The sequence below is a fragment of the Rissa tridactyla genome, chromosome 2 (assembly GCF_028500815.1).
Source record: "Rissa tridactyla isolate bRisTri1 chromosome 2, bRisTri1.patW.cur.20221130, whole genome shotgun sequence".
NCBI classification, from domain to species: domain Eukaryota; kingdom Metazoa; phylum Chordata; class Aves; order Charadriiformes; family Laridae; genus Rissa; species Rissa tridactyla.
In genome coordinates this window covers 35,346,037-35,371,448 of record NC_071467.1, presented here as the reverse complement: position 1 = coordinate 35,371,448, position 25,412 = coordinate 35,346,037, and the positions used below count along the sequence as shown (strand labels likewise).

At 39.5% G+C, this 25,412-nt stretch overlaps 1 protein-coding gene across 7 annotated transcripts in view; it reads right to left on the bottom strand.

Moving 5' to 3' along the window:
* The window catches only part of STAU2 (staufen double-stranded RNA binding protein 2), a 170,466-nt gene that overhangs the window by 105,058 nt on the left and 39,996 nt on the right, over positions 1-25,412 (bottom strand). For all 7 annotated transcript variants that reach the window (XM_054190269.1, XM_054190272.1, XM_054190276.1 and 4 more), the window contains 2 exons: positions 9,510-9,669; positions 4,394-4,501 (listed from right to left, as the gene is read on the bottom strand). In XM_054190269.1, the coding sequence (XP_054046244.1) occupies positions 4,394-4,501; positions 9,510-9,669 (268 nt within the window). The remainder of the gene's footprint in view (positions 1-4,393; positions 4,502-9,509; positions 9,670-25,412) is intronic.

Here is a 25,412-nt window from a genome sequence, read left to right as displayed (position 1 = left end):
CAGGTAATAATTTCAGAAGTGTTTTCAAGATTACCTCACTTGAAAGTTGCCCACTAGTGCTTTACCGCGTGGGAAAGCAGGGGTGCTTTCGAGGCACTGACCCCCGGGAAGCTGCACTGCCTGCACCAGAGCTGGGATGAGCCCAGCGCCAGGACCTCTTGCTCTGTGAGTCGGGCTTTGTGCCAGTGCCAAACACCTTCATCCCACTGCAGTGTTTCCCACTCTGTTCTAAAGGCATATCTTAATCCATCCTTCTACATTGCTATCCAAGTATTACAACACATTGGCTGTAAAACATGGCTAAATTAACCTTCCTGAGGTCCTTAATCTTTATGTGGTCTTACTAATACCATTATATAGGTGTTTCTACTTACATGCAGTATAATGTATTAATAAAATATACAAGAATGTCTACACTGACCAGATGAAAAAGGACAAAATAACTTGCTTAAGAAATATAATTGCTGAGTTCCTAAAATATTAGTTTTATATAAGTTTTCTCATATATATATAAATGTACACACATATATATATATATTGAAAAGAATGTTAATACAAACCCAGATTATATTTTCATATACATGGAAATATATTTCTTAATATAAAACTAATGTATTCTGGTGTGGTTTTCATCTTTTTTAAAAGTTTACTTAGTTTACTAAGTGTGTGATACAAGGTAAATAATTGCCTGGAAAACATTCAAAACTGTTTTTTTGTTAGTGTGTAAATGGAAAAAACTCTGCATTGTCAATGGAATGAACCCAATAGGATTCAAATGGGATCAAGCTAAACATCCAAATTTGGTAATTTAGCAAAAAAAATATTTACCTAACAACATTTTTGGTTAACCCCAGCTTTTAGATCTTTTTACTCCACATGATTTCAAACAGTTGTGCTGTAAGCCTAGGAACAGAAAACACTATAAAGAAATTCAGCCTTTGCTATCCAAGAATACTATACACATTAGTACATTAAACTATTTCCTCAGTTGAAAGATACGACCCATGGACCAAATCATGGCTAATTTAAAGCTGAGAATTTGATTAAGGGTGACAGTTCAGTACAGTTTTTTTTTTCTGTTTCACTGATTTAAAGAATAACTCCAGCAAGAGAAAACACATGGGGCCAAAACACATCTAAGGTCAAGTTACATCAAGAGTGAATTTGGCTCAATTTAATGAATCATGCTGACAAATGAAAAACAGCAGTATGATTACAACGAAAGAGCAACGCTGCTTGAATTATTAATGAGACTCCAGGTAGAAAATTCAAAAGATTATGAAAAGATTAAATGGACATTAAAAAAAAAATAGAGGAGACAAAAAACAGGTCAACAAAAACATGTCACCTACATCCATGATTATTTACGAGTTTTAAAATACCAATATATTCCATGTGCTTGTACGGGTAGAAATACCAGATTTTCCCAGTGCAAAAAAACCCCCAGAAAACAACAAAAAAACCACACAAACCCAAAAAAAACCACGTCTGGATGTTTTATTAAAACTGGAGTGAGAAAGGGTGACCATCATGCAAAATCTGAAGGGAGCTATTCAGTGTGTCAATCATCCAATCTGAAAGCCTTAATCCCCAGGAGCGCAGAAGCCAGATGGGTGTGAAACTTCCCGCTGAGAACCTGCTCAGTCTCCCAGAGTCAGCAGTTTGGTCTGTTCCTGGTTCAAAACACAGAATCTCTGCCTCACTGTGGTAAGACTGGGACACGAGAAACTGCAACTCTTTTTCCCAGCAGAACACTGGAAGGGGACGGAGGGACAGAAAATTTGGCCTGTTCAGGCACTCTTAACCGCTCACTCCTGATACTGAGACTGAGAAAAAGATACTGTATTTGCTCTTCTAAAGAAAGAATACTCCAATCCAAAGAAAAATACTGAAAATAAAATGACAATCGGAAACACCCCAACATTTTCTAATACCTGAAGCTGTTGACCTCAGTTAGATCTTCTAGGCTCAAACAACTCCTTACTGACAAGAAGGAAATAAAAAACCATATGTTTCAAGAGAACCGAAAAAAGCAGGATTTTAGCCTATTGTTAAGGAGGGAATAAGAAGCAAAATGATCATTTTACAGCTATTCTAACAATTCCTGCAGCAATCAGTTTTGTATCCCTCCTTAAAAATTGTTCATTGAGAGTCCCACAAATGCATTAGAGGAGTTGCATTTTAACTTACAAGTTGATGAATAAAGGTTAGCTAAGGATGCACCAGTGAGAACTACAGAGTAAAGCTGCTTCTTTATTAGACTTTAATGCTTTTATTTTAGTTAATGATTTAATAGATAGAAAATCCATAAAACTTGTCCTAAAATTCCTACGCAATTAAAATTAGCCATATTACACGAAACAGGATAGACAGAAGAAACCCACAGGGTTCTGCATGCTCTCCTTATTTTCCACCCCTTGTGCAATTCTGAGGACGTGTTTACATAGAACTTTACATATCTTTATGACCACTACTTTGTTGCATAACACAGCACGGTTGGAACATTGGCTAAAGCTTCGTCACATGAAGAAAAGGCAGATCGTTTTATAGCTATCGCACGCAAAAAAAAGCTAGAGAAAGCTTTGATGCCTGCCTGGAATAACACAAAACCATTTGTAAATAAAATCCTATTAGAAACATCAGATCCTGGGGATTACCCATAATTGCTTAGCAGTTTTATTGAAATATAAGCCAGTACCAAGTTCAATCAAAACTCTACTTATGAATGTCACCTATACTTAGATTTAAAGGAAGGAAATAACACAAAACCTGCCAGGAGTGCAAGAAACTGTCTTTTTTCAATGTTGTTAACATTCTTTGGCAAGAGACACATTAGGCTTTTCCTGTACTAAGTATCTCTGCCTCATTCTCTCCTTACCAAAAGCTCTCCCTTAAATAAGCTGAAACACAGGAATGAAGTTAAGATGATATTCAAAGCACTATCCCTCTCTTCTTTTCAACCTCCAAGCTATTCTGTGACCCATGACCATTCATATCCTCCTGTTTTAGTGTATTGATTTGTATGGAGCTATTCCAAATACTTTTAAATACTTAAGGTAGAAAATGATGTGTGAAAACTGAAATGTTAATTATAAACTTCCTTTTTGAAACACGGGCATGTGTTTCCATTATGTCTGATATTATAGAAGAGTTATGTTCCTTCCATGTAGATGTAAATTGATAGACCAACACCCTCAGACACCCCAGTTTTATCCCCAAGATTTTACTTTCTCTTAACTTCCTAATTAGTCCATATTATAAGGAATATATATATGAAGCACACATCCATTTGTTATACTGAGGAATTCCTTGGTCAAAACCAATATTCTTTGGCTTTGGCTCTCTTACCTACCTTCTGAGAGATTTCTCAGATTTCTAAGAAGGTCCAAATAGCTCATTTGACATTGGCCAATTCATGGATACAGGCCAAACACATCAGTAAACTGCATACAGCACACTGTAAGGCATGCCACAGCATAATTTTTGGTTTTTTGGCATACAAATATGTGCCTATACCTCAAAAGGAAATAGCACTGGAGAAAATAACCACCGCCAGTATAGGCATTACCCATGTCCTTCATATATACTCAGTTTCAATGTAAAACATAAAGCAGCAAAAATAAAACTTTAAAGAGCCACTCACATTAGCATTTCCTGCATTAAAAAAAATAATAAAAGGAAAAAAAAAACCCAGCTTGAAAGTCTGGTGGTTCCTACCACAATAACAGTAGATTTTTACAACCAGTTTCTGTAAGAGCTTTCTCATCAGAAAAAATTTTCCTGTTACTATCACTCATTCCCCCATAGTTCATTGATAGCACTGGAACTATTCCAAATATTCTTTATTACTTAAGGTAAACAAAAGTGTCAGAGCAGGTTCATAGATAAAATCATATGAAATGAGAAAAAAACATCATGAAGGCTTAAGTAGAGATAGATAAGGAATCAAATAGGGTGGAAGATGAAAAGATACCCATGACTTCCTCAAAACAGCACATCGGATGCAAAGTCTCTCGATGGGAACTTTTGTAGTGTATGAATGCCTACAGTTAAAGCAAAGTCTTTGGCTTATTGTTTTGAAGATTATTTCAAATCAGATTGAGCGTGGCTACTGTTTCTAATCCCATGGCACTATGGAGAAGATGCTTGAATTGTCTTTCTGCCATCCACTTGTTTGCAACCAAATATTAGGTCTCTAATACTTCAGAAAGAGCATCTAATTTAATAGTAAAAACTCAGTGTCTCAGACTCTGAAATGCTACCATTTTTTTTATTTATAATTTGCATTAATTTAAATGTCATATTCATGATGTATTAATATTTTTCACTGTGTTGAGTTTTAGTGGCACTTTTTTAATACTTTTTAGCATACAGATAAATATGTAACACATACCTCAAAACTGACAGGTATATTGCGCTTCAAAGCAATTTCAAACACTACACTGATCTCAGACTTGTTTGCATCTTTATCTTCTTCTGATTCTTTTCCTGCTTCTCCATTCTGCAAATTAAGAATACAGAATCACATTACAATTTTTAGAAGATAAAAAGATACAATATGCTTCTCCCTGATTTCTGAAAGACTTGAGTTCTCCTGTAATGCTGCAAATCAGTGTTTGTACATCCACCTCAGCACTCCATTAACAGACACCCGCTGACTGTGAAGCCATATATAATGCAATTACACTTCATAATAAAGGAACACATACACATTAACTTATAAACTAAGGACAGATGGCCAAAGAACTTCTGTTGATTTTAGTCTTATTAATGACACGGATAATAATCATCCGAATACACGCTTCTTGTGTCAAACATGAGGATCAAACAGATCCTTTGGCCTGTTCCTCAGTCCCTCTGTGGATACACCTTCCAAGCAAGAAAGAAGCCTTCTGCACTTCTCAGAAAGCACAGAAGACTGTACTTCTCAGAAGAAATTCATTGAATCCCCTCACACTTTGACTGGGTCACCAGGTTACAGGTGTCCTCAGCAGGTCCAGCTGGTTAATGGCCCCTCCGTCGACTTCCCTCTGGGAGTTATGACCAGTGTGAAAAGGTAGTGACAGAGAACAGCTTGCTCAACACAGAACATTATTTATTTATCCATAGGAACGTAGCAAACAGAGAGGCTAAGAGATAAAACAACAAAAGGCACATGCAAACATTATCCTGCCTAAAATTCAGCTTTGCTTTACATTTAGGTAAGTCTTATTTTTACCCGACAACCACCAGCATGGGGATCAGTTGCCTCCTGCAACCGCTGCCTTTTGGCGTTTGTCCCCCAGGCCACGTCTTCCTTAGTCCTCAGAGGTTTCACTTTCAGCTACTTCCAAACTGCAAAGCTCTGAAGGTTTCAAACTGGGATCTCTCAACAACCATGTAACCTTGGCCAGGCTCCTAATTTTTTATGAGTGGAGGTAAACATCAAAGAGACTTGGGCTGAATTAGGTGGATTCCTGCAGAGTTCCCATCTTACATAACAAAGTCTGATCTAAATCTTCAGCCACCAGCGTAGCTACAAAATGCAGACACCAAATTATAAAATAACATTACAAAAGCACTAGGTTCTTCATATTAACAATGAAATTTATCAATTGTTTATTTGTTAACTCTTAATATATCAATGTCTAAAATAACACAGGACCCAAAATCCAGCAGTCGTCTACAGAATGGAGATTTGGAGCAATTTTTTTCTCATTAAATGGCTGCAAAATTTACAACAAAGCAATTTACATCCCTGACATTGATCTGGAGCTAAATACAAACTAAAAATTTACAAAGTTTATAGAGCCTGCTGAAAAAAGGGGTGCAGTGCAAAGCAGTAACAAGGGTAGTTAGAATGAAATTACGTAGGACCTCTAGCTCATTTCATATAATGAGATGTGACGTAACACTGAAATCAAGAGTGTAGGTCATTATTTATAGGATGGGGAAGGCATTGATTAGGGTCACTGAGAAAGATCAACTGAATAGAGTTAAAAGGACAATATTTAAAAGTAAAAATGCATTTTGGGGATATAAAGAGTATCAAACATAAAGAGTGGGGTACTACTATTCTGCAAAAAACCTTAGTGAGAATCTTACTCGGCATTGTATTCAATGAAATTTGTGCTTTATAAAGGGCACTGATAATCTGAAAAGCTGACAAAAAAAAGCCACAAGGATGACCTACTGATCAGAAGAAACAACTTTACACTGAGACACTATGGAAACAATCAATTCTATAAAAAGATTCAAAATTACTTAAGCATAATCTGTAAATGTATATGGGGGAGAGATTTTTGGTTCTGTTTGTTACATTTAGCAAAGATAAGAAAATTCCAATTAGATCAAAAACAAAGCTAAGTGAATTTAGAAGAAATACCTCGCAGATTATCTTTGAAATGGGGAATAATCAATCACTGGCAAAATTACATAAAATAATATAAAGCCCACTGGACTGTCACCAAGCCTTTAAGTCATGAATGTTTAGGTTTTCCAGCTATACGCTAACTTAACCAGATATGTAGACTCTAAAGCAGGACCTACTGTTTAAAATTTCATGATTAATACAAACATATTGGTCCAGAAAATCCCCAGTTGTCCCTTCTGCCCTTTACAATTTAAGTCCTTGCATATTTTTCCACCAAAAACAGTAGAGAGCCCAACCACAAGGGGAGAATAAGGAGGATCATCGACATTAAGGCTTGGACCTTAGTACTGAGTAATAAAGTTTCAAGCTTTAGTCATATGACTTCCCTAAGGAAGATGAAATATGTCCAGGAGTGTCTCAAGTACTTCGTATTTAAATTTGATCCTCATTCCACAACTGACACTTTAATTGTGAGGCTTTTCTTAGCCTCCCATCTATGAGACAGCAGCGGTGCTTTGGCAGGCACACAATAGCTCTTTTATGAGAGCAGGTTCACATTCACCTGTAACCCTGCCCTGTTTGCTGACTGCTTCTTGTCTCTGCTCACCTTTCGCTCTTCTACATGTTTGTGCAAGGAAGTATTAAGATGGCAATACTCGTCTTTAGCAGTTTAACACGGAGAAAAGATTTTATCCTTAACTAGTTTTTTTTTTAAAAAGGGAAAAAAAGGCTATCTCCAAATGAAAGAAGAGTATACAGATGCCTGCGTTAAGGAAACAGGATTATGAAAACCAAAAGGTAAACTAATGTATTTACTGTGCCATATTCCGTGGATCCCATTCCAGTGAAATTCACTGAGTTACTAATGGGATGCAGGGATAGATAGGTACCAGAAGGTTTGTCCTTGCTCCCCTCTCTGCTCTCCTTGGAAGCACAGCGGCGGTGATTGGGGAAGAGAGAAGCTCAATTACAGTCACATAACTGAGGCCAGCCAGGCCCCAGTGTGTACTGGCTCTGATCCACACACGATGTTTGAGGAATGGTGAATCAATCATCTCCCATGGCTGACTCAAGCAGGTCAGTTCTGCTGAAGGAAGCAGGGTTTTACTGAGCTGGACAATGTCCCACGGTGAGGGCACATCCCTCCGCTTCCTGGCAGCCCTGCGTGCACTTCACATGACCAGCAGCAGGGAGGAGCCTGAACCTCGGCACCATGAAGCCCTTAAACTCTACTTCAACTGAACTCCAGTTCTCTGGAGAGCTACACTCAGCTCCACATGACGCAGCTCTGTACTCCACCATGACCTAAGCATAGTGTTACCTCCAGCCTTCTCAATTCACCTACAACTCTAATCCATGAAGTTTCTTCACAACTAGCGCGCAACCAGCTTCCTTTACCCTCAGCATGACCAAGCTACAGAGGTATTCCCGGGGACTTGATTTAGGCTCCTACCCACAGATCCTACAGTACCCCAAGTGGTCTTCAACTGCTGCAACAGAAACTCATCTAATCTACAGTATCGTCTCCTGACAAGTCTTGTCTGTTTTTCTTATAGCTAACTGTGGATTTGATTCAGTTTACACATATAACCTTATGGTGGTGAAGAGGAGAATGAAGTTACTTCATTAGCTCATGAGAAAGGCAACACTACAGTATGCTACGAGAATTTAGGAAACACAGTTTGCCACGACTACATCTTCTAAAAGCCTGCACATCCTAAGAGACACTGATGTAAATAAACACTAAATAGACCCAGTTAGGCAAGAATTTTAATTAAAGATTTTATTACTGTTGCTAGGTAAATTACATATGAGCATGGGCTAAGAAAACTCAATATATAAGCCAGGTACATATCTATGTTACTTATATATATTATTTACTTCTGTCTACTACTTATTATCCTATGCACTTAGTGGTTTAATTTCCATGCTGATTAATGGGTACCTTGAATTCAAAGATTCCTTTTATAAAATATAATATTAAACATATAATTTTCAAAAACTAAGAATATGCTAAGCTAAAAATATATTTCAATAATATAAGATTCCGACTCAGGTTTATGCTAAGGATTCCTTATCAACAAATAATCAACAAATACACTTGACGGTAAACCAAAAGAGAAAGAAAGGGAAGTAACCATGAGAAAGGAAACAGGGATTCTTCCTAAGACTTTACAGAGTCTTTTTTAATAGTTTCCCTGTTTAAAAAAGAAAATATTAATTATAGTAAGTGATTTTGAAGAGAATTTCCTGATCCAGAAAAATAATATAACAAAACAAAAGGGTGAGTCAAACTCTCTTTGGATCAAAGGGAAGACGTAAATGCAGGGTGAGGCAGAAAAAACAAAGATTTTTTTTTTAATACAGAAAATTATTGCCATTCTTAAAAAGCAGCTCAAAACTACCACACAACCCTGAAGGTACTATTAGTAATGTTTTGTACAGTGCACAGGAGTTCAACGGGCACCATGAGAAAGCATACAAAATAAAAAGATTGTCTCCTCATGCATTTATTTTGGCCAGTTGAATTTGTGCTTTCAATTTGCAAAGATTATTCTGAGAATAATAATTCTGACAAGTATTTCTTAAAATATGACATAACATTTTCATTTTTGAGTAGCAATATAGACCACTTACCAACATAGCAGTGAGAAAGTTAGCTATTTAAAAAGGTACTAAGTGCATAAAAGCCTAAAACCATCAGACAGGTGATCAGTAGCTGTCAGTGAGCCCCGTCACGTTCTTAGGTGCACTGGGGACAAGTCATTTCAACTGTAAAGATCACATTCATGGCAGAACACATATTTAAAATTAATAACTCATCCTCCATGAAGCCACTGATTAAATGGACATTTTCTCCACTTTTGGTATAATGTCAAAAATTTTATTTTATTTTGTTTTGATTTTATTTTTTACTTAATCACTACTGGCAATCCCATCTTCAAAATGCCTACCTATTTTTGTTATTTAAGTCTAGTTTCATGTTAGGTGTGCTGTTATAAAGAAATAACACTAACAATTTGTTAGCATTACTTCTCCAGTTACTGAGGCTAATATGAAAAAAGCACTAAAAATTAAACACTGAAAAACTGGCAATTAAATTGTTCAATTTGGTATCTTAACGTGAAGATTAGGAAGAGTTTTCTGAAACACAAACCTGAGGTAACTTTTCTGGAATAGGCTCATTCTGAAGAGCTTGAAGGGCCTTCATTGCAGCATTATGTCTAGCAGCTTGACGAGTCTTTCCTTCACCAAAAAACTCACTGTTGCCAACAGTTAACTGGACGTAGAAAATTTTAGGCACTGGGCAGTGATACCTGGAAAGAAGTCATGAAAAGAAAACAAGACTGCAAGTTACAAATTTTAAACATCAATTTTATGTGATATAGAGGAGCAGACAGGGATAAAACATTATCTTTTCTCACAGAGTAAGACCTAACGCTCAAATACATGGACTGTTCTTCAGCGAGGCCGTCAGTAATTCTGAGAGCAGCTCCTACCTGCAAACCAGCTCTTCATCCACGTTTGTAGGGCTCTGCAATGAGGACTACTGCAGCCCAACAGCCCAGCTCTGCTCTCTGCTTGGTTTGAGTCTTGAGAAGATTACACCTAAGGAGAACCGAAAGCTCCAGCGGAAGCCATGCCTAGGAGACAATTCCCGTCCCACAGGAAAGTGGCATGGAGGAAGAAGGATTGTGAGGTCTCTCATCTGAAACCTGCCAGTATAGCTCAGCTCTTGGGGACAAGAAAAAGTCAGATGGCAGAGAGTGAGGGACCCGGACAATGTACTTCTAGCCTCTTTTTAAAGCTCAAGTATTGAAATTGTTGTAGAGGATAAGAAGGAGTGCTCTTCCAAAGTGTAACAGAGGGTAGGGAGAAGCTCTCCTCCTGTAATAGCCAAACATTTTCCAGACACTGAAAGAAAAGCAGCAATCACCACCACATTGTTTTCCTTTTTTTTTTCCTTCCTACAGAAAAATTTCCAAATATAATGGCAGGGTTTGTTTTTCTGAATATGTCTGAAAGATACTGAAAGATAAAGCAAAAAATTCAACATTTTTCCTATGAAGCGGCACAGTTATTTTTCCTATGAAGCGGCACAGTTGTTATTCCTCAAAGAAAGCAGTATCTTTATTCATATCATCAAGCTCCACATCTCTATTTTCAGCAATAAAAAAAGCTAACCCAACCCATACTCCCTACCCTGAAACCTGTCTACTGCTAGCAGTGAATGAAGAAAAAGATGTAATGCCACTCTTGGGTTTGGAAGGTCCTGTCACAACACTGGGACAACTACAAACATAAGAGCTTCTCCACAGAAGCAATTTCTACAGAAAATAAGTATTCCACCCCCACCCTCCCCAGACTCAGAAAAAGCAATTCAGCACAGATAATTAGTTACAATCACTGTTAAAATTATAATCTTTTAGGAGAACACTTCCAAAAAGTCTTCTAATTATATTCTACATAGGTGAGGGAATTTGCTTCATACTTTTCGCTCTGTGGTCTAGTCTGCCTCTGCTCCTCCCTCAAAGGCTTTTCTAACAAACTGGAGATTTAGTCCTTGGAAAAATCTGTACCTATCAGAAATGGTTTCTCATTTCTGACAAATAACAAATTCTGACAAAGAACGTGACATTTTATGGCAATGTCAAAAAGCCCAGGATTCCAAAAACATGGCCAAAAGCTAGGTCCATTGCAACAAAGCTAGAATCACTCAAAAGCACAGCAAAGTACTACATTTTCCCTCTTCCTCTTACAGGATCCTTATAAAAGCATGCTCTCTCCATTTTCATCTGTTGACATGGATGGTGATTTTTTTGTATGAAGACTTTCTGACTTTTCATTAATAATTGTAATTAGTTTCGATCATAAAACAAAATAAAATTTTTCTCAGATAGCAGCACACTTCAAACCCAAACAAGTGTGAATAAGCACTCCAGTCTCAGTGTCCCTGAACTTTGTGCCTAATTCTAAAAATATATTTATATGGAAAGAGCAAAACCATAACACTGGCTCGAACAAGCCTCTGGCTATAGGGCCTTGGAGGGGTGAGCTAAGTTGCCTTTACGACATGCAAAAAGTGGGTATTTACTTTGCTTTCCTGTTTACAATTTAACACAGTTATAGGGAATTATTAAGGCCTGGAAATGCATTTGTTTATGTAACATTTTCATAAAATTATAGAATAACTCAGGTTGGAAACGCTCCTGGAGGTTATCTGGTCCAACATAGCACTCAAAGCAAGGTCAAACTCTGAAGTTACACTGTCTTGTTCAGGCATTGTCCAGGGTATTGTGGATATCTCCAAGGATGAAGATTCTGCAACACCTCTGGGTAACCTGTTCCAGAATTTGACCACTCTTTCTGGAAGAACATGGCAAAGCTCCCACATGCAGAATGAAACTCAAACACCATGGTGCTATTTGTTAACAAATCAGCTGTCAAACCAAAGAAAGAGATAGTTCAAGAATGTTAATTTCTATTCCACTCCACCATGTCCTTCCTTGCTTCTGACACAACATTCACCTTCTGCCTCCCTCTGCTTCTAAAAGGTACAAACACAACACGAAGACATTACCAATGTGACAACATCTACAATAAAAAAGTACAGTGGCTTCAGACTGAGATTTACCTCAAAAACAATGGTAGCTTTTAAAGTGAAAGGCAGAATTTCACCCTTTCCCTTCACTTAATGAGTTTACATAAAATGCTTCCTATATCAACATTTTCCTTTCATTTATTAGTTTTATTTGGTTTGCAATATTGCTTTAGGGAATATTAAAAAATAAATTTAGCAAATATGCAGGCCAATAGATGTAAATAATACCTTGAAAGAATTTAAATCTAAGAATCAGGAACAGGCCTTTGACACCAAACATAGGTCAAACTAAATTTCCAAAGTGAAAAATATTACACTTATTTAAAACCAAGGGAAAAATAATTAAAAGCTTCATCAGAATAGTCACCATCAACGCCACTTCTACCACAGCTGCCTTAGAGCTGTCTGTCCCTGGCTTCTCTACACCACTAATGTGATTCCGCAGAAAGTCCTTCCTTAGTTTACCACAGAAATACAGAACAGTTGAGGTGGGAAGTGAACTCTGGAGATCCCCGAGTCCAACCCCCCTGCTCAAAGCAGGTCAGTTAGAGCAGAGTGCTCAAGGCCACTTTCCGTTGGGTTTTGAGTACCTCCAAGGCTGGTTGATTCAACAACCTGTCAGGCAATCTGCTCTGGTGTTTGACCACCTGCACAGCCAAAAAGTCCCTTCCTTTCTTACAATTAAATGGAATTTCTTGTATTTCAGTTTCTGCTTCTTTTTCACTGGATACCACTAGAAAGAGCCTGGCTCCATCTTCTTTACTCATCCCCTTTACGTATTTTATATACGTTGTTAAGATCCCCCTGAGCCTTCTCTTCTCCTGGCTATCCAGTCCCAGCTCTCTCACTTTCTCCTCAGATGAGAGATGCTCCAGTCCCTTAATCAACTTATTGGCTCATCACTGAATTTGTGCTGGGGAGTCCAAAAGTGGACCCAGCACTCCAGATGTAACCTCTCACCAGGGCTGATTAGAGGGGAAGGATGACCTCGCTCAACCTGTTGACAACATTCTTCTAAACACAGCCCAGGTTGCTGTTGGCCACAACACGTGCAAGGGCACATTACCAGCTCACGTTTAACTTGTCCACCAAGACCCCTAGGTCCTTTTCTGCAAAGCTGCTTCCCAGCCAGTTGGCCTCCAATGTGTAGTGATGTATGGGGTTATTCCAGCCCAGGTGCAGGGGTCTGCATTTCCCTCTGTTGAACTTCATGAAGTTATTGTCCGCCCCCTTCCCCTGACTGTTGAGGTCCCTCTGGATGGCAGAGGAACCCTCTGGTGCATCGGCCACTCCTCCCAGGTTTGTATCATCTGCAAACTTGCTGAGGGTAGACTCTGCCACATCATTCAGATCATTAATGGAGATATTAAACAGTACTGGCCCCAGTATTGACCACTGGCTTACACCACTAGTAAATGGCCTCCAGCTGGACTTTGTGCCAATGATCACAATCCTTAGAGCCTGGCAGTTCAGCCAGTTTTCAATCTGCCTCATGGTCCATTTATTTAGGCCATACTTCACCAGTTTGTCAATGAGGATGTTATAAGAGAGAGTGTCTGAAGCCTTGACAAAGTCAAGATAAATAACATCCGCTCGTCTCTTCTCATCCACCAAGCTAGTCATCTCACTGTATAAGGCTATCAGATTGGTCAGGAACAATATTACCTTCTTAAATCCAACCTGACTACTTACAGACACCTGTCATTCTTAATATGCTCAGAAATGGTTTTCAAGATGATTTCCCTTGTCATTCTTTTCAGGAACTGAAGTAAGGCTGACTGACTTATTATTTTCCCAGATCCTTCTTCTTGCCCTTCACGAAAATAGGGGTGAAATTTGATTTCTTCCGATCCTCAGAAACCTCCCCAATCACAGCTATCGTTCAAAGATAAGCAAGAGTGGCACCACTATTACATCACTCAGCTCCCTCAGCACTCATGGGTGCATCCCATGAGGCCTCATGGACCTGTCCAATCTGTTTAAATGTTCCCAACCTTATCCTCCTCTATCGAGGGTAAGTCTTACCTTCTCCAGGCTTTCCTGCTAATCTCAGGGCCCTGGGGCTCCTGAAGGCCAATCTTATGGGTAAAGACTGAGATGAAGGCATTTTGAGCACCTCCATCTTTTCCATGCCCTTTGTCATCAGGTCCCCTGCCCCACTCAACAGTATTCCTTTTGCTGCTGTAGAAGCCCATCTTGTTGCCCTTCACATCCCTTTCCAGATTCAACTCCAGATGGACTTCAGCTTTCCTAACCCCATAACTGCACACTTGTACGGTATCTCTATATTCATCCTGCGTCACCTCACCTGGGTCACAAACCCTGTTTGAATTTAGTCAGAAGTTCCTTGTTCATCCATGCAGGCTTCCTGCTGCCTTTGCTTGACTACCTGCATGTCAGAACGGGCAATTAAACAGTTCTTGAGCTTAGAGGAGGTGAACTTGACAAGCTCTCCTGGACTCCTCCTCTCTTCAGGACTGTATCCCCTGGGATTCTTCCACGCAGGTCTCTGAAGAGATCCAAGCCTGCTATCCTGAAGTCTAGTTTGTGATCTGTGATATTTCCCTTGTTTGCTCCTGTCAAGATCCTGTCACTATCTCGTGGTCACTGCACTGACCCCAACCTTCACATCCCTGACCAGTTCTTGTTTGAAAGTGTGAGCTCCAGAAGGAGTGCCCCTGTTCGCCGATTCCTCCATTGCCTATGTCAGAAAGTTGTCATTGATGCACTCCAGAAACCTCCTGGATTGCTTGTGCCTTGCTCTGATGTCCCTCCAAGACATCCATAAAGTCTCCCATGAGGACCATGGCCTGTGGCCATGAACATTCTTCCAGTCACCTGATAAAGACCTCATCTACTTCTTGGATCATTCAATCTGTAGTAGACACCCACCGCAACATTGCCTGCATTGGTATGCCCTCCAGACCTGACCCATAAACTATCAGCTGTCTCATCATTCATTCCCAGGCAGAGCTCCATGCATTCCCACCTCTCTCTCACATAAAGGACAACGCTCTGTCCTTGACATTCTGGCCTGTCCTTCCTAAACACCCTGTATGCATTGATTACAGCACTCCCTTTGTGTGAGCTATACCACCATATCTCTGTGACTCCACTGAGGTTGTAGCCCTGCAGCAGCTGCACACAGACCTCTCACTCCTCCTCTCTATTCTCTGTCCTAAGTGTGTTACTGTCTCTTTAGAGAGGAACCCAAGTGTACTGATTTCCCAGAACAGGTATAAGGACTTCTCCCTGTCCTGTAGGCTTTTCCTTACTTGTGTGCAAACACTTGGGGTGGGACTCCTTCAGCCCCGTTTTGTTGGTTTTAGGGCCTCTCTTATCAACATCAAGTCTTTGATTACTAACTTGGCCCATCACCTCCTCACTTTGTTATAGGTCAACTCTACTCTACATCACTTCAAAGCTCTCTTGACCAGCTTGGCCAACCTGTTGATAAAGATGCTTGCCCTACTTAGTCAGGTGGATCCTGTCTCTTCCAAGCACTGATCCTCAAAGAGGGTGCCACAGTTGTAAAAATCAAATCTCTGTAGTCATGTAGCCATGTTTGTTATGCTCCATGTGTCCCCTTACAGTATCATTGGTGCCCACAATGAAAAGCAGCAGTAGGTAAGAGTCTGAGGAACAGACAGTCCTTGGCAGTTCATCCAGAATGTCCCAATACAAGCTCTTGTCAAGAAGCAAACCTCCCTGCACAGCAGGTCATGTTCACAGATGGTGGTCTCCATTCCCTGCAGTAAGAAGTTGCCCACTGTTATCACTTGCTCCTTCCTTCTGGTACTGCTACAGGACTCGGGTGCTTTGAGAGCTCCTAGGCCCTCATCTATGCCATGGCACTGAAATTGTAGGTGCAGATCTGCAGGTGGAACAGAAGCCTTCCTCCTGGTACCAAAAGTTACAAGCTTCCAGCCTTCTCCATTACAGGACTCCTCGTATCCCAGGCCAATAAGCACTAACTTTCCCTGCTCCTCCTTTGGTATAGTTGGGGATTCAGGTTCTTGTACCTGCAGGGTCTCAGGGAAGATCCAGTTGATCTCTTACTCATCAGCTCTAGTGATATCAGCACAGTTTGCTGACATCTTCCTGCATCTCCTTTACTTGGTAATACAGACCCTCTGACAGTGCACACTTCCTGCAGACAAGACCACTGTCTCCCCATCCCAGCTTCCAGCCCTCCCTGCAGCTGAAGTTCTGGAGAGCTGCATCCTCCCTCTGGGACTAGATCTGACTCGAGGTCTCTGATGTACCAGGGATAGTTGCTCCAGATAGTGCCAGGAACTGTGCCGTGTGGTGTATCACCATCATTGCTGAGCACTTACACATTGTCCTCAGCGAGTTTCTGGCTCCCTTCTGTGTGAATTGCTGCACATACTGCTGCATCTGCTGCCTCTCTCTGGAAGCAGTGCTCTAGGCCCTGCACTTCCATGGGCTTCTCCCTAGTACCTGCTGAATGGGTGCTTGACTCTCTCTAATCAGGAGAGAGCTGGAAGAAAAGTTCAATGCAGCGTTTGATCAGGAGTGGCTGACAGAGCTTGCTGACAGCTGCCAGAGATTGCTAGAAGCCACAGCCTCCTGTAGCTACCCTTTCCCTGCAGCAACAGGCACCCTCAAGTTTCTCAAAGAGTTCTCAGGAATCCTCCCACCATCCCAGAAGAAGTTCTCAGAAGATCTAGAACTAGAGTCTGGAAACAGGTGCATCTGTTGGCTGCCTCTGATAGCTGCAGCTTAGCACAGAATAAACTCTGCCATGCAAAAGCAGTAAGCGCCTTGATAGCACATCCCACCTGAGTACTTCACAATCCTCTTTAAATAAAAAGAAATGTGGTAGTGCTGTTAGCAACTACCTAGATTTAGGGAAAACACAACATCCATCAGAAGTTCCCGTTTCTTGTTGAGTTACTGGACCTACCTTTCTCTCCAGTACATGCAAAGGAGGAAAGCACATGAACCTTAATCTGCTTTATAAACTCAGATCCCACAACAGGCCCTCTCTTTTCCCTCACCCCTCCCCACCTCTTCTCTTAAAGAGTGTTTAGGGAGCTATTTATGTGATAATATGGAAAAATGATATTCAGCCTGTGGCTCTAGAGCCTCGTGCAGCTCTTTGGCATTTGCAGAATGATTAGGCTTTTACATGGTTTTGATTAAATTTTTCTTGCTCTGCTTGGCCTCAAGCAGAGTTAACAGAGCACTGATAGTATGAATGTTGCCAGAAAAGTGCAAAGGAGCACCTGAAATCCTCAAAAAATGGACTAAATCTGTGACCATATTGGCTTCCCTATAACATGGAGAGTGTCAAATAGAATCAAAACACCCTCCTCTTTTCAGTGGTGAGGACAGAGACTATATTAACAAAAGCCTTAAAACTAACCATAATATTACAATCTGGAAGTACAGTGCAATGATTAAACTGAGTTTTAATATGGAATGATTCTGCATCCTGAAGATGCACACTCATGTAAGGAACAACCCAATGCAAAGATAAAATACCATACCTGCCACTGATCTCTAACAAAGCTTCCCAATATATTACATCTGAGTTACTAAAAAAGACTGAGAACATTATAAATCTTGGGAACACTTGCTGATTATTATACAATAACATATCAGCACAATATTTTCCACCACAAGAACACCTAAATATATACTCCTTAGCCCTCTGTGGTGCTGTTCAGCCACAGAATTGAAACAGTCAGGATTTGCAACAACGCTTCATGTACGGACTCACTAGGTTTCTGAAAGTTTTAAAACTACCTACATTTAAAGAATATGCATCTCCCTGCACTCTACATGGCACCTACAAAGGTTAGGATTTTCCTTTGGAGAAAATTCTTATGTAAAAAAGATTCCCAGGTGATAGTAGAACACTCCTCCAAACGTAAGCTGACAAACAGACAAATGACAGAAGATTACAAGACCAGAAGACAACAAAAGGACATGTGAAATGATACATTCAATTGGAAGGGAAAAAAACATGATAAAGGATAATACTTTAACAACTAGTCACATATAACCTATTAAAACAAGTTAATTTTCATCTGTCTCATCTGGACATTTGAGATTTTTAAGAAGATCCCTCAAATAAGAGGTCTGGAAAGCAGGTTCTCTTTACTACCTCTAAGTTTCATAGCATCAGAAATCTACTTTTTAGCTAATGCCATTGGTATCACTTTAGAATAGTCAACCTGAAAAAGGATATTTGCTCTATGACTGTGACCTTGAATGCCAAGTTTCAGCAATGAGCAAATATTTACAACTAGTTATAAACCCCTAAAAATAGGGGTTCATAACAGAAATGCTGACAGACCTTAACTAAGTTGGTGTGAGCGGGCGCCACTGTAATTAAATAAATCACCAAGGTCTGTTGACAATTAGAAAACTCATTTTGGTTTGCCACAGAGACAAACAAAAATTCTGTTCATTATAATTTTACTGGAATATGATGTCATAACATGTAAGCATACTGAAACAATCTGCTGCTTTTCTAGCCAAAATATTAATTGCATACTAAGGAGCCCTTGGGGCCTCTTCCTTTTGGCCATCAAATCCACACACACAAAGACAAATAAAGTATTAGTACATACGTTATGTGTTCAAATTGCATTTCCTGCATTTCTCTGGATTCCTCAATGGCATAAATGTTTCTGATAAATATTGTCACTTTATTCTTAGAAGGGGGGGAACAAAACAAGTGCAAGCTGCAGCTCAAGGAAACCAGGAAGTTTATTTAGATTTAGCCTCCTTTGCGCTGTTAAAAACTCCAGTGAGGTTTTGTCTAAATTCTAATGGCCAATGTATTCTTCACCTATGTAAAAAAGAACAAATAAACCCAACTACTTCCCCACTACACAAGTGTTGTAGGAGGTATTACCCTATTCCCATTTCATATTGCAAAGTGAAGAGGAACAGGGATTATTTTGGCCAAGACGAGGGCCACTAAAATACGAGACGCAACATGGTACAGGCAAGTCATCCTTCAGATGCCAGCTGTGTGCTGAAAGGGTCATTCTCTGCACGTTTTCCCTCCGGCTCCTTCTCCATACCAGCTCAATCAAGCTGGCAGCCCTGCTGACACTGCTTAATCAGGAAAATTTTGTGAGCTTTGCGAGGAGACAGATAGAGAGCCACAGATTGTGCAGGGGAGTAGGAAACAGCATTCACTGTGAGCAACTTTTTCTCCGTAACATTTGAAATTTCTCTAGGGGAGCAAGTTGCTCGGTGCAGCTGTTCCCTGGCCATGCCCTATTTTTCTAAGCAGTCCATTAGCCACGTGCATTTCTTACAGATGCGAGTTCTATGTTTTGAAGAATGAAACATCCCGTATAGCCACTTTTGTCTTCATACAGTCCACCTTCTGGATCTTTCAGCAGGTCCACAACAACACCTGGGAACAAAGAGGCTCTCTTTTCCAAGTATTCCTTTTGAGAACCACAGCCCATTATCCCAGAATCAGTCTGGCTGTCCTCTTCTAGGTTACCTCCACATCCTCCAAAAACATTCATAATGTAAAGTGAGCAAGGCAAGGCACAATGTATCACTTTTAGCTAAATACCTTATTAGATGGAAAGATAATTTTATGAAATTTCTATTCAGCTGATTTATTTATATAGCCAATGACTATTTTCCCTTTTCCTAATGTTGACCTCCTCTTAGCTACACAGACAAGTTTTAAAAATAGTCATGTATACTTGCCCCAGATTATCCTTCATTCAAAAAATGGTTTTAAACTATAATACAAATCTTTAAAACATTAAAATTAATTTAATTAATTCTGGATTATTCAATATTTTTTCTCTATATAATATTTGCTATTATCACTTCATGAAACCATTTTTGACCTAGTTGTAGAAACCCCCTAAGTAAAATAATGTTTCATTGACCATGTAAGAATTGTAAAGAACAACCATGTGATGGAAACATATTAACAGAAAGAGATTCAAAAGCAACTGTTAATTTTTTTTTAAAATAATGAGAAAACATAACAAAGATCCTTCCCCTTTTAAGACATAGAAACCCCAAACCTTCTCTATTTCAAATGTAAGAATCTAAGCAAATCCTGCATTAAAAAGTTAAGATCCATGAATAGCAGGCAACCGCATAATGAAGTCCTCTTTATCTGTTAAGGTCTTATTAGAAAACAAATAAGAGTTGCTTTCAGTGCTTCTGCTGGGAGGATGATCTAGAAGCTGAGTTCATACTTAGGAATCTCCTAATGTTCAGCTTGGCTATACTTTTACATTTTGTTTTGTGTCAATAGTCTTTTAACTTATATAGCTCATTTACTTTTTTGTTACGTTTACCCTCCAAGGCGAGGTTCCCCATTCCCTGTCAGCCTTTGTTTTGCAAGGGACCAAGTCAAGGTATTTTAGAAGTCTTCTGTATAAAAGGCTACCCACTACCCTGATAATCCTTCACAGCCCTTCCTTATACTTGCTCCTGTTCTAAAATATAAAAGTCAGGAATGGTAGACAATATACCATTAGAAAGGGTAACAGTGTTCCACATAACAGCAATATTTACATATCTTTACCCGAAATGTCTTGCTCAACACATCTTAAAAATCACATTTGCCTCTCCTCTGGTTCATTCACATCAGTTGTTTCTTAGTTTATCTTGCAAAAAATTAGTAATGTTAAATAACACTCCTGTTCTGTGATTTCCAACTGAATAACCCTCACGTGACAACAGAGTTAGTACTACTAGTGCCTATGGTGTTAATCTTACATTTTATACTGGGAAGTCTAGTCTCATCCCATTTCTAACGTGCCAGTCCTCGTGATCATCCAACACTTCCTGGCATATCTTGATCTTCCCATGCAGTGATGACGCCTTCTACATCCCATGAACATTTTCCTACTTTTTGCGCAAACACCTTTAACAAAAATAATTAGAAAGGCTGATTCTAAAACTGGAAGAACTGCACTTAATAATCTTCCTCCAAGTTTGACTTTTAATTTTGCTGATTATTTATCTTCTCCTTTCCCACCTTGCATTTCTTGTACAAATCCCCATCTCCTTCAATTTAATGAAAACAGTATCCTTATACAGTGCTATAAAATGCTTAACAGAATCCCACAAATATAAGATTTACTTCACTCTCTTTACCTAAAACATGAGTTAACACATAACTTGCAAGGTTAACACATTAGTCAGACAAAATCTACCTTTAGTATACAGTAACTTCGTGTTGAGTTTTATCCTTTTTCATTTCCATGTCTTTATTTATACTTTCTTTTAAACTTTGTGCCAAGTCTGTGAATATTTCATGAAGTTAGTGGTGATCCCCTTTTCTTTCCTATTTTTTTTTCCTTTTTTTCCTGGGCTAGAGACTATGAAGATCCTTCATGCAGTACGACTAACTTAATCAAAAAAAATGACTCTTGTTTTCACGATCACAGTATCGAAACATTCCTGAGTAAAAAACAAAAGGGAGGGGGATTAAGTTTAACGTAACATTATCTAATGTGGAATCTTCCCAGGAGAATTTGTGATGACAAGACGATAATATTGCCACACCACTGTATCTCTGAATTCCAAGTTGCTCAATACAGACATTTGACTAAAATAAATATTTCAACATTTACTCTCTGCACATACCACTACTTTGTTTACCATATGCAGTAAATAAGTACATCAACAACCAGAAAACAGTTGCTCATCTAAAAGTAATCAGAAGAAACCAACAGAAAGCTACAGACGTTGTAAGTTAAATACTTGAACAGTCAGGGATTAAGCTAACAAGTAATACAGCGAAGGTATTGAGCCAGCTATGTAGCACTAGTTAGAGAGATGCTTCCATGCACAGTGAGTTCAGATCTCTGCTTCCACTTTTATTGTGCGCTCCTTCAGTCTAAAGCTTAAAATTCTAGAAGTACTTTTCAAAGTCCCAGAAGGGTCTCAAAACCAGCTCGAATACCTTTTTTCAAAACAAAGAAAAACTAGTGCAAGAGATATGAGAGGAAAAAAAGAAAAAGGCTAAAAAGAAGTAAAAGGAAAAAAACTAGGAAAAAAGGGATTGTGAGATAAACCTTCCAAAGTACTGTACATTGGAGACTAAGGTAGAAAAAACAAGTGAAAAACAACAATCAAAATCAAGAAGAGTGCACAGAACAAAATGTTATGTGCCACTGAAGAAGTATTTTCATCTAAGTAATGAAAATGGCCAACACAACAACTTATTCTTGACTGCAAAAATAGCATAAATAATATATGAACATAACAAGAATACTGCCTCCAGAATTTAAGACATTGGAAAATGTCAAGTGGACAATGCTGAAATGGAGATGGGGGTGAGGGGGAGGAAAAGATAAATACAAGAAAAAAGAAAATGTTCTTTTCTGTGACATAAAAACAAGTACCATAAGACTAAAAGGGAAAACACAATGAAGCTGCGATGTACGCTGTATACTTAGAGGTTAAAGCAGACATCCAGAAGACAAACATCTCAAACTCTTATCTACTTCAGCTCATAAAATTTCCCATGAACTGTATTACTCACTAATCTTTACAAGCATGCAGAGTGGTTACTGAGAATGCCGTCCAAATACCCATTACAGTAAAAGAACATAAACAGTGTTGCATATCTGACTACAATATCATTTTCTTTCTACATAAGAAACTCATGTCAAAAAAAATCACGTCGCTTGCCAGCTTAGAGACTAAGCAAATGAGAAAATGAAGTACCTCACTCATTTAATTCTATCATATATTTATACTGGTAATATAATGCTAATAAAAATGTTACTAACAAAATCATCTCAGGCCTAGGACTTCATAGGAATTAATTAATTAAAAGTCCACCGAGGAAAAAGGCCCAAGAAAGCTCACAGAGAGATTCTCACCATCCAAATTAACTTAAATTGAAATAACTAGTGTATCTTGGGCTACGTTCTGTTCCCACTTGGAGGAATGTAAACATATAGACATTAAATTGCATTATCCGATATGAAAAAATAAACCTATTATTTTAAAATTGGCAATTAAAGGATTAAAAGTTAAGGACAAACTGAAACCCCACACGTAATTCTGGCTTAACGAGTCTCCTCTCAGCAGCTGAGTGCAGTTAACAGAATGCACACTCTGCACCTCGCTAGTTACCATCTCTGCATCCTCTGAAAATGTACTATCATGGCCAGCTACGGCTTCTGTCCAGAAATCTTCCCATCTGTGCCATCCGACTTGCAAAGAAATTAAATGTGAGACAGAGAGAGCTTGGTCAATTGGAAAGGGAGGGCATTTTGTGTTGCCCTGCACTGATCCTATCAGGATGCTGAAAACAACGGGGATGGCCTTATGAAGGAAGCTTTATCTACACCTGGGAAGGGAAGGGGTGTGTTAATCAGTCATAGTGAAGTTTGGACGGGGCAAAAACATCGGAAAGCAAACAGACAAGTGGTGTGGTGAAGTCCTTCAGTGCTTTGATTCCTTTCTACGTAAAAGCATAAAAAGAGCAGATTTCCTAGGGAGGCTTATTTATGAATAGCAGACATAATATTCTTTCAGTTTTTGAACTTTAATGGACATAATGGATTTATACCAATGACTGACAAGTATATAAATTCATTGCTAATAAAAATGTGTAAGTGATGCAATGAGGGTGCAGCAGTAGGGGTCACGAATGCACAGTGACTTCCCTTGGTTGGTCCACTGAATACAATTTGGTAGTGAGTATTAATAGAGAAAAAAAGTTAGATTGTATTAGATCAATATACTAAAATATAAGGTTACAGGTAGGAAATGTTTATAAGGTGGTGTGGAATTGTACTCTAGAAAGTAGGGACTCCAGAAAAGACTTGAAGGATAGTGATACCAAAGACTGTTGATCATATCATAGAATACCAGGTTGGAAGGGACCTCAGGGATCATCTGGTCCAACCTTTCTTGGCAAAAGCACGGTCTAAACAAGATGGCCCAGACCCCTATCAAGCCGAATCTTAAAAGTATCTAATGATGGAGAATCAACCAACTTCCCTGGGGAGATTATTCCAATGGCTGATTGTTCTCATTGTGGAAAATTTTCCTCTTGTGTCCAATCAGAATCTCCCCAGGAGTAACTTGTACCCATTACTCCACATCTTTTCCATGTGACTCCTTGTAAAAAGGGAGTCTCCATCATCTTTGTAGCCACCCTTTAAATACTGGAACATGGTGATAAGGTCTCCCCTAAGCCTTCTTTCCTCAAGGCTGAACAAACCCAGTTCTCTCAGCCTTTCCCCATACGGCAGGCTTCCCAGTCCTTCGATCATCTTGGTGGCCGTTCTCTGGACCCTCTCCAGCCTGTCCACAACTTTTCTGTATAGCAGGGACCAAAACTGAACACAGTATTCCAGGTGCGGCCTGATAAGCACTGAGTAGTGGGATAATGACTTCTTTATCTCTGCTGGTGATGCCCATGTTGATGCAACCCAGCATCCTGTTGGCTTTCTTTGCCACAGCAGCTCACTGTTCGCTCATATTGAACTTGATGTCCACCAGGACCCCAGGTTTCCTTCCAATGAGCTGCTCTCCAGCCGGGTAGATCCCAGCCTGTGCTGCACTCCTGGATTATGTTTTCCCAGGTACAAGACATTATACTTGTCCTTCTTGAACTTCCTAAATTCTTGTTAGCCCACTCTTCCACCCTATCCAGATCTTCCTGTAGGATGGCTCTCCCTTCCAAAGTGGCCACTTCCCCACTCAGTTTGTTATCATCATCAAGCTTCATCAGGGTACACTTGATCCCGTCATCCAGATCACTTATGAAGATACTAAACAGCTTTGGGCCCAATATTGATCCCTGGGGGACTCCACTTGTGACAGGCTACCAGTCTGAAAAGGAGCCATTTACCACCACCTTCTGGGTGCGGCCTGTCAGCCAGTTCCCCACCCACCCCACAGACCACTTGTCTAGACCGTAGCACATCAGCTTCTCTAGGAGGAGGCTGTGGGGAACTGTATCAAAAGCCTTGGAGAAATCCAAGTAGACAATGTCCACCACTTGCCCCACATCAACCGAGCAGGTTACTTTGTCATAGAAGGTGATCAGGTTTGTCCAGCACAATTTGCCCTTGATGAATCCATGCTGGCTTTTCCCAATAATTTGACTTGTGATAGGCCCCAGGAGGATTCATTCCATAGCTCTCCCAGGAACTGAATTAAGACTGTATGCATATCCAAAATGGTTATTATGACCTTTGACTTAGTAAACAAAGGTCAGTACAGAGATTACCTTTACTGAACCGAACTAAGGCTCATCTGCTGATACCCACCTCCTTAAGAATCCCCATTTCTGTTTCATTGACATTAATGTCAGATTTGAATCTAAATCAGTAAAGTGATTAGAATCCACTTTCTCCTCTTTTGTCATGGAAAAGAGCCTCAAAAAGCTCAAACTCTTAAAGAGAGTTGGTTTTTTTTCCAGAGATGATTTCCCTTTTGATCACAATACTGGGGGATTCGGCC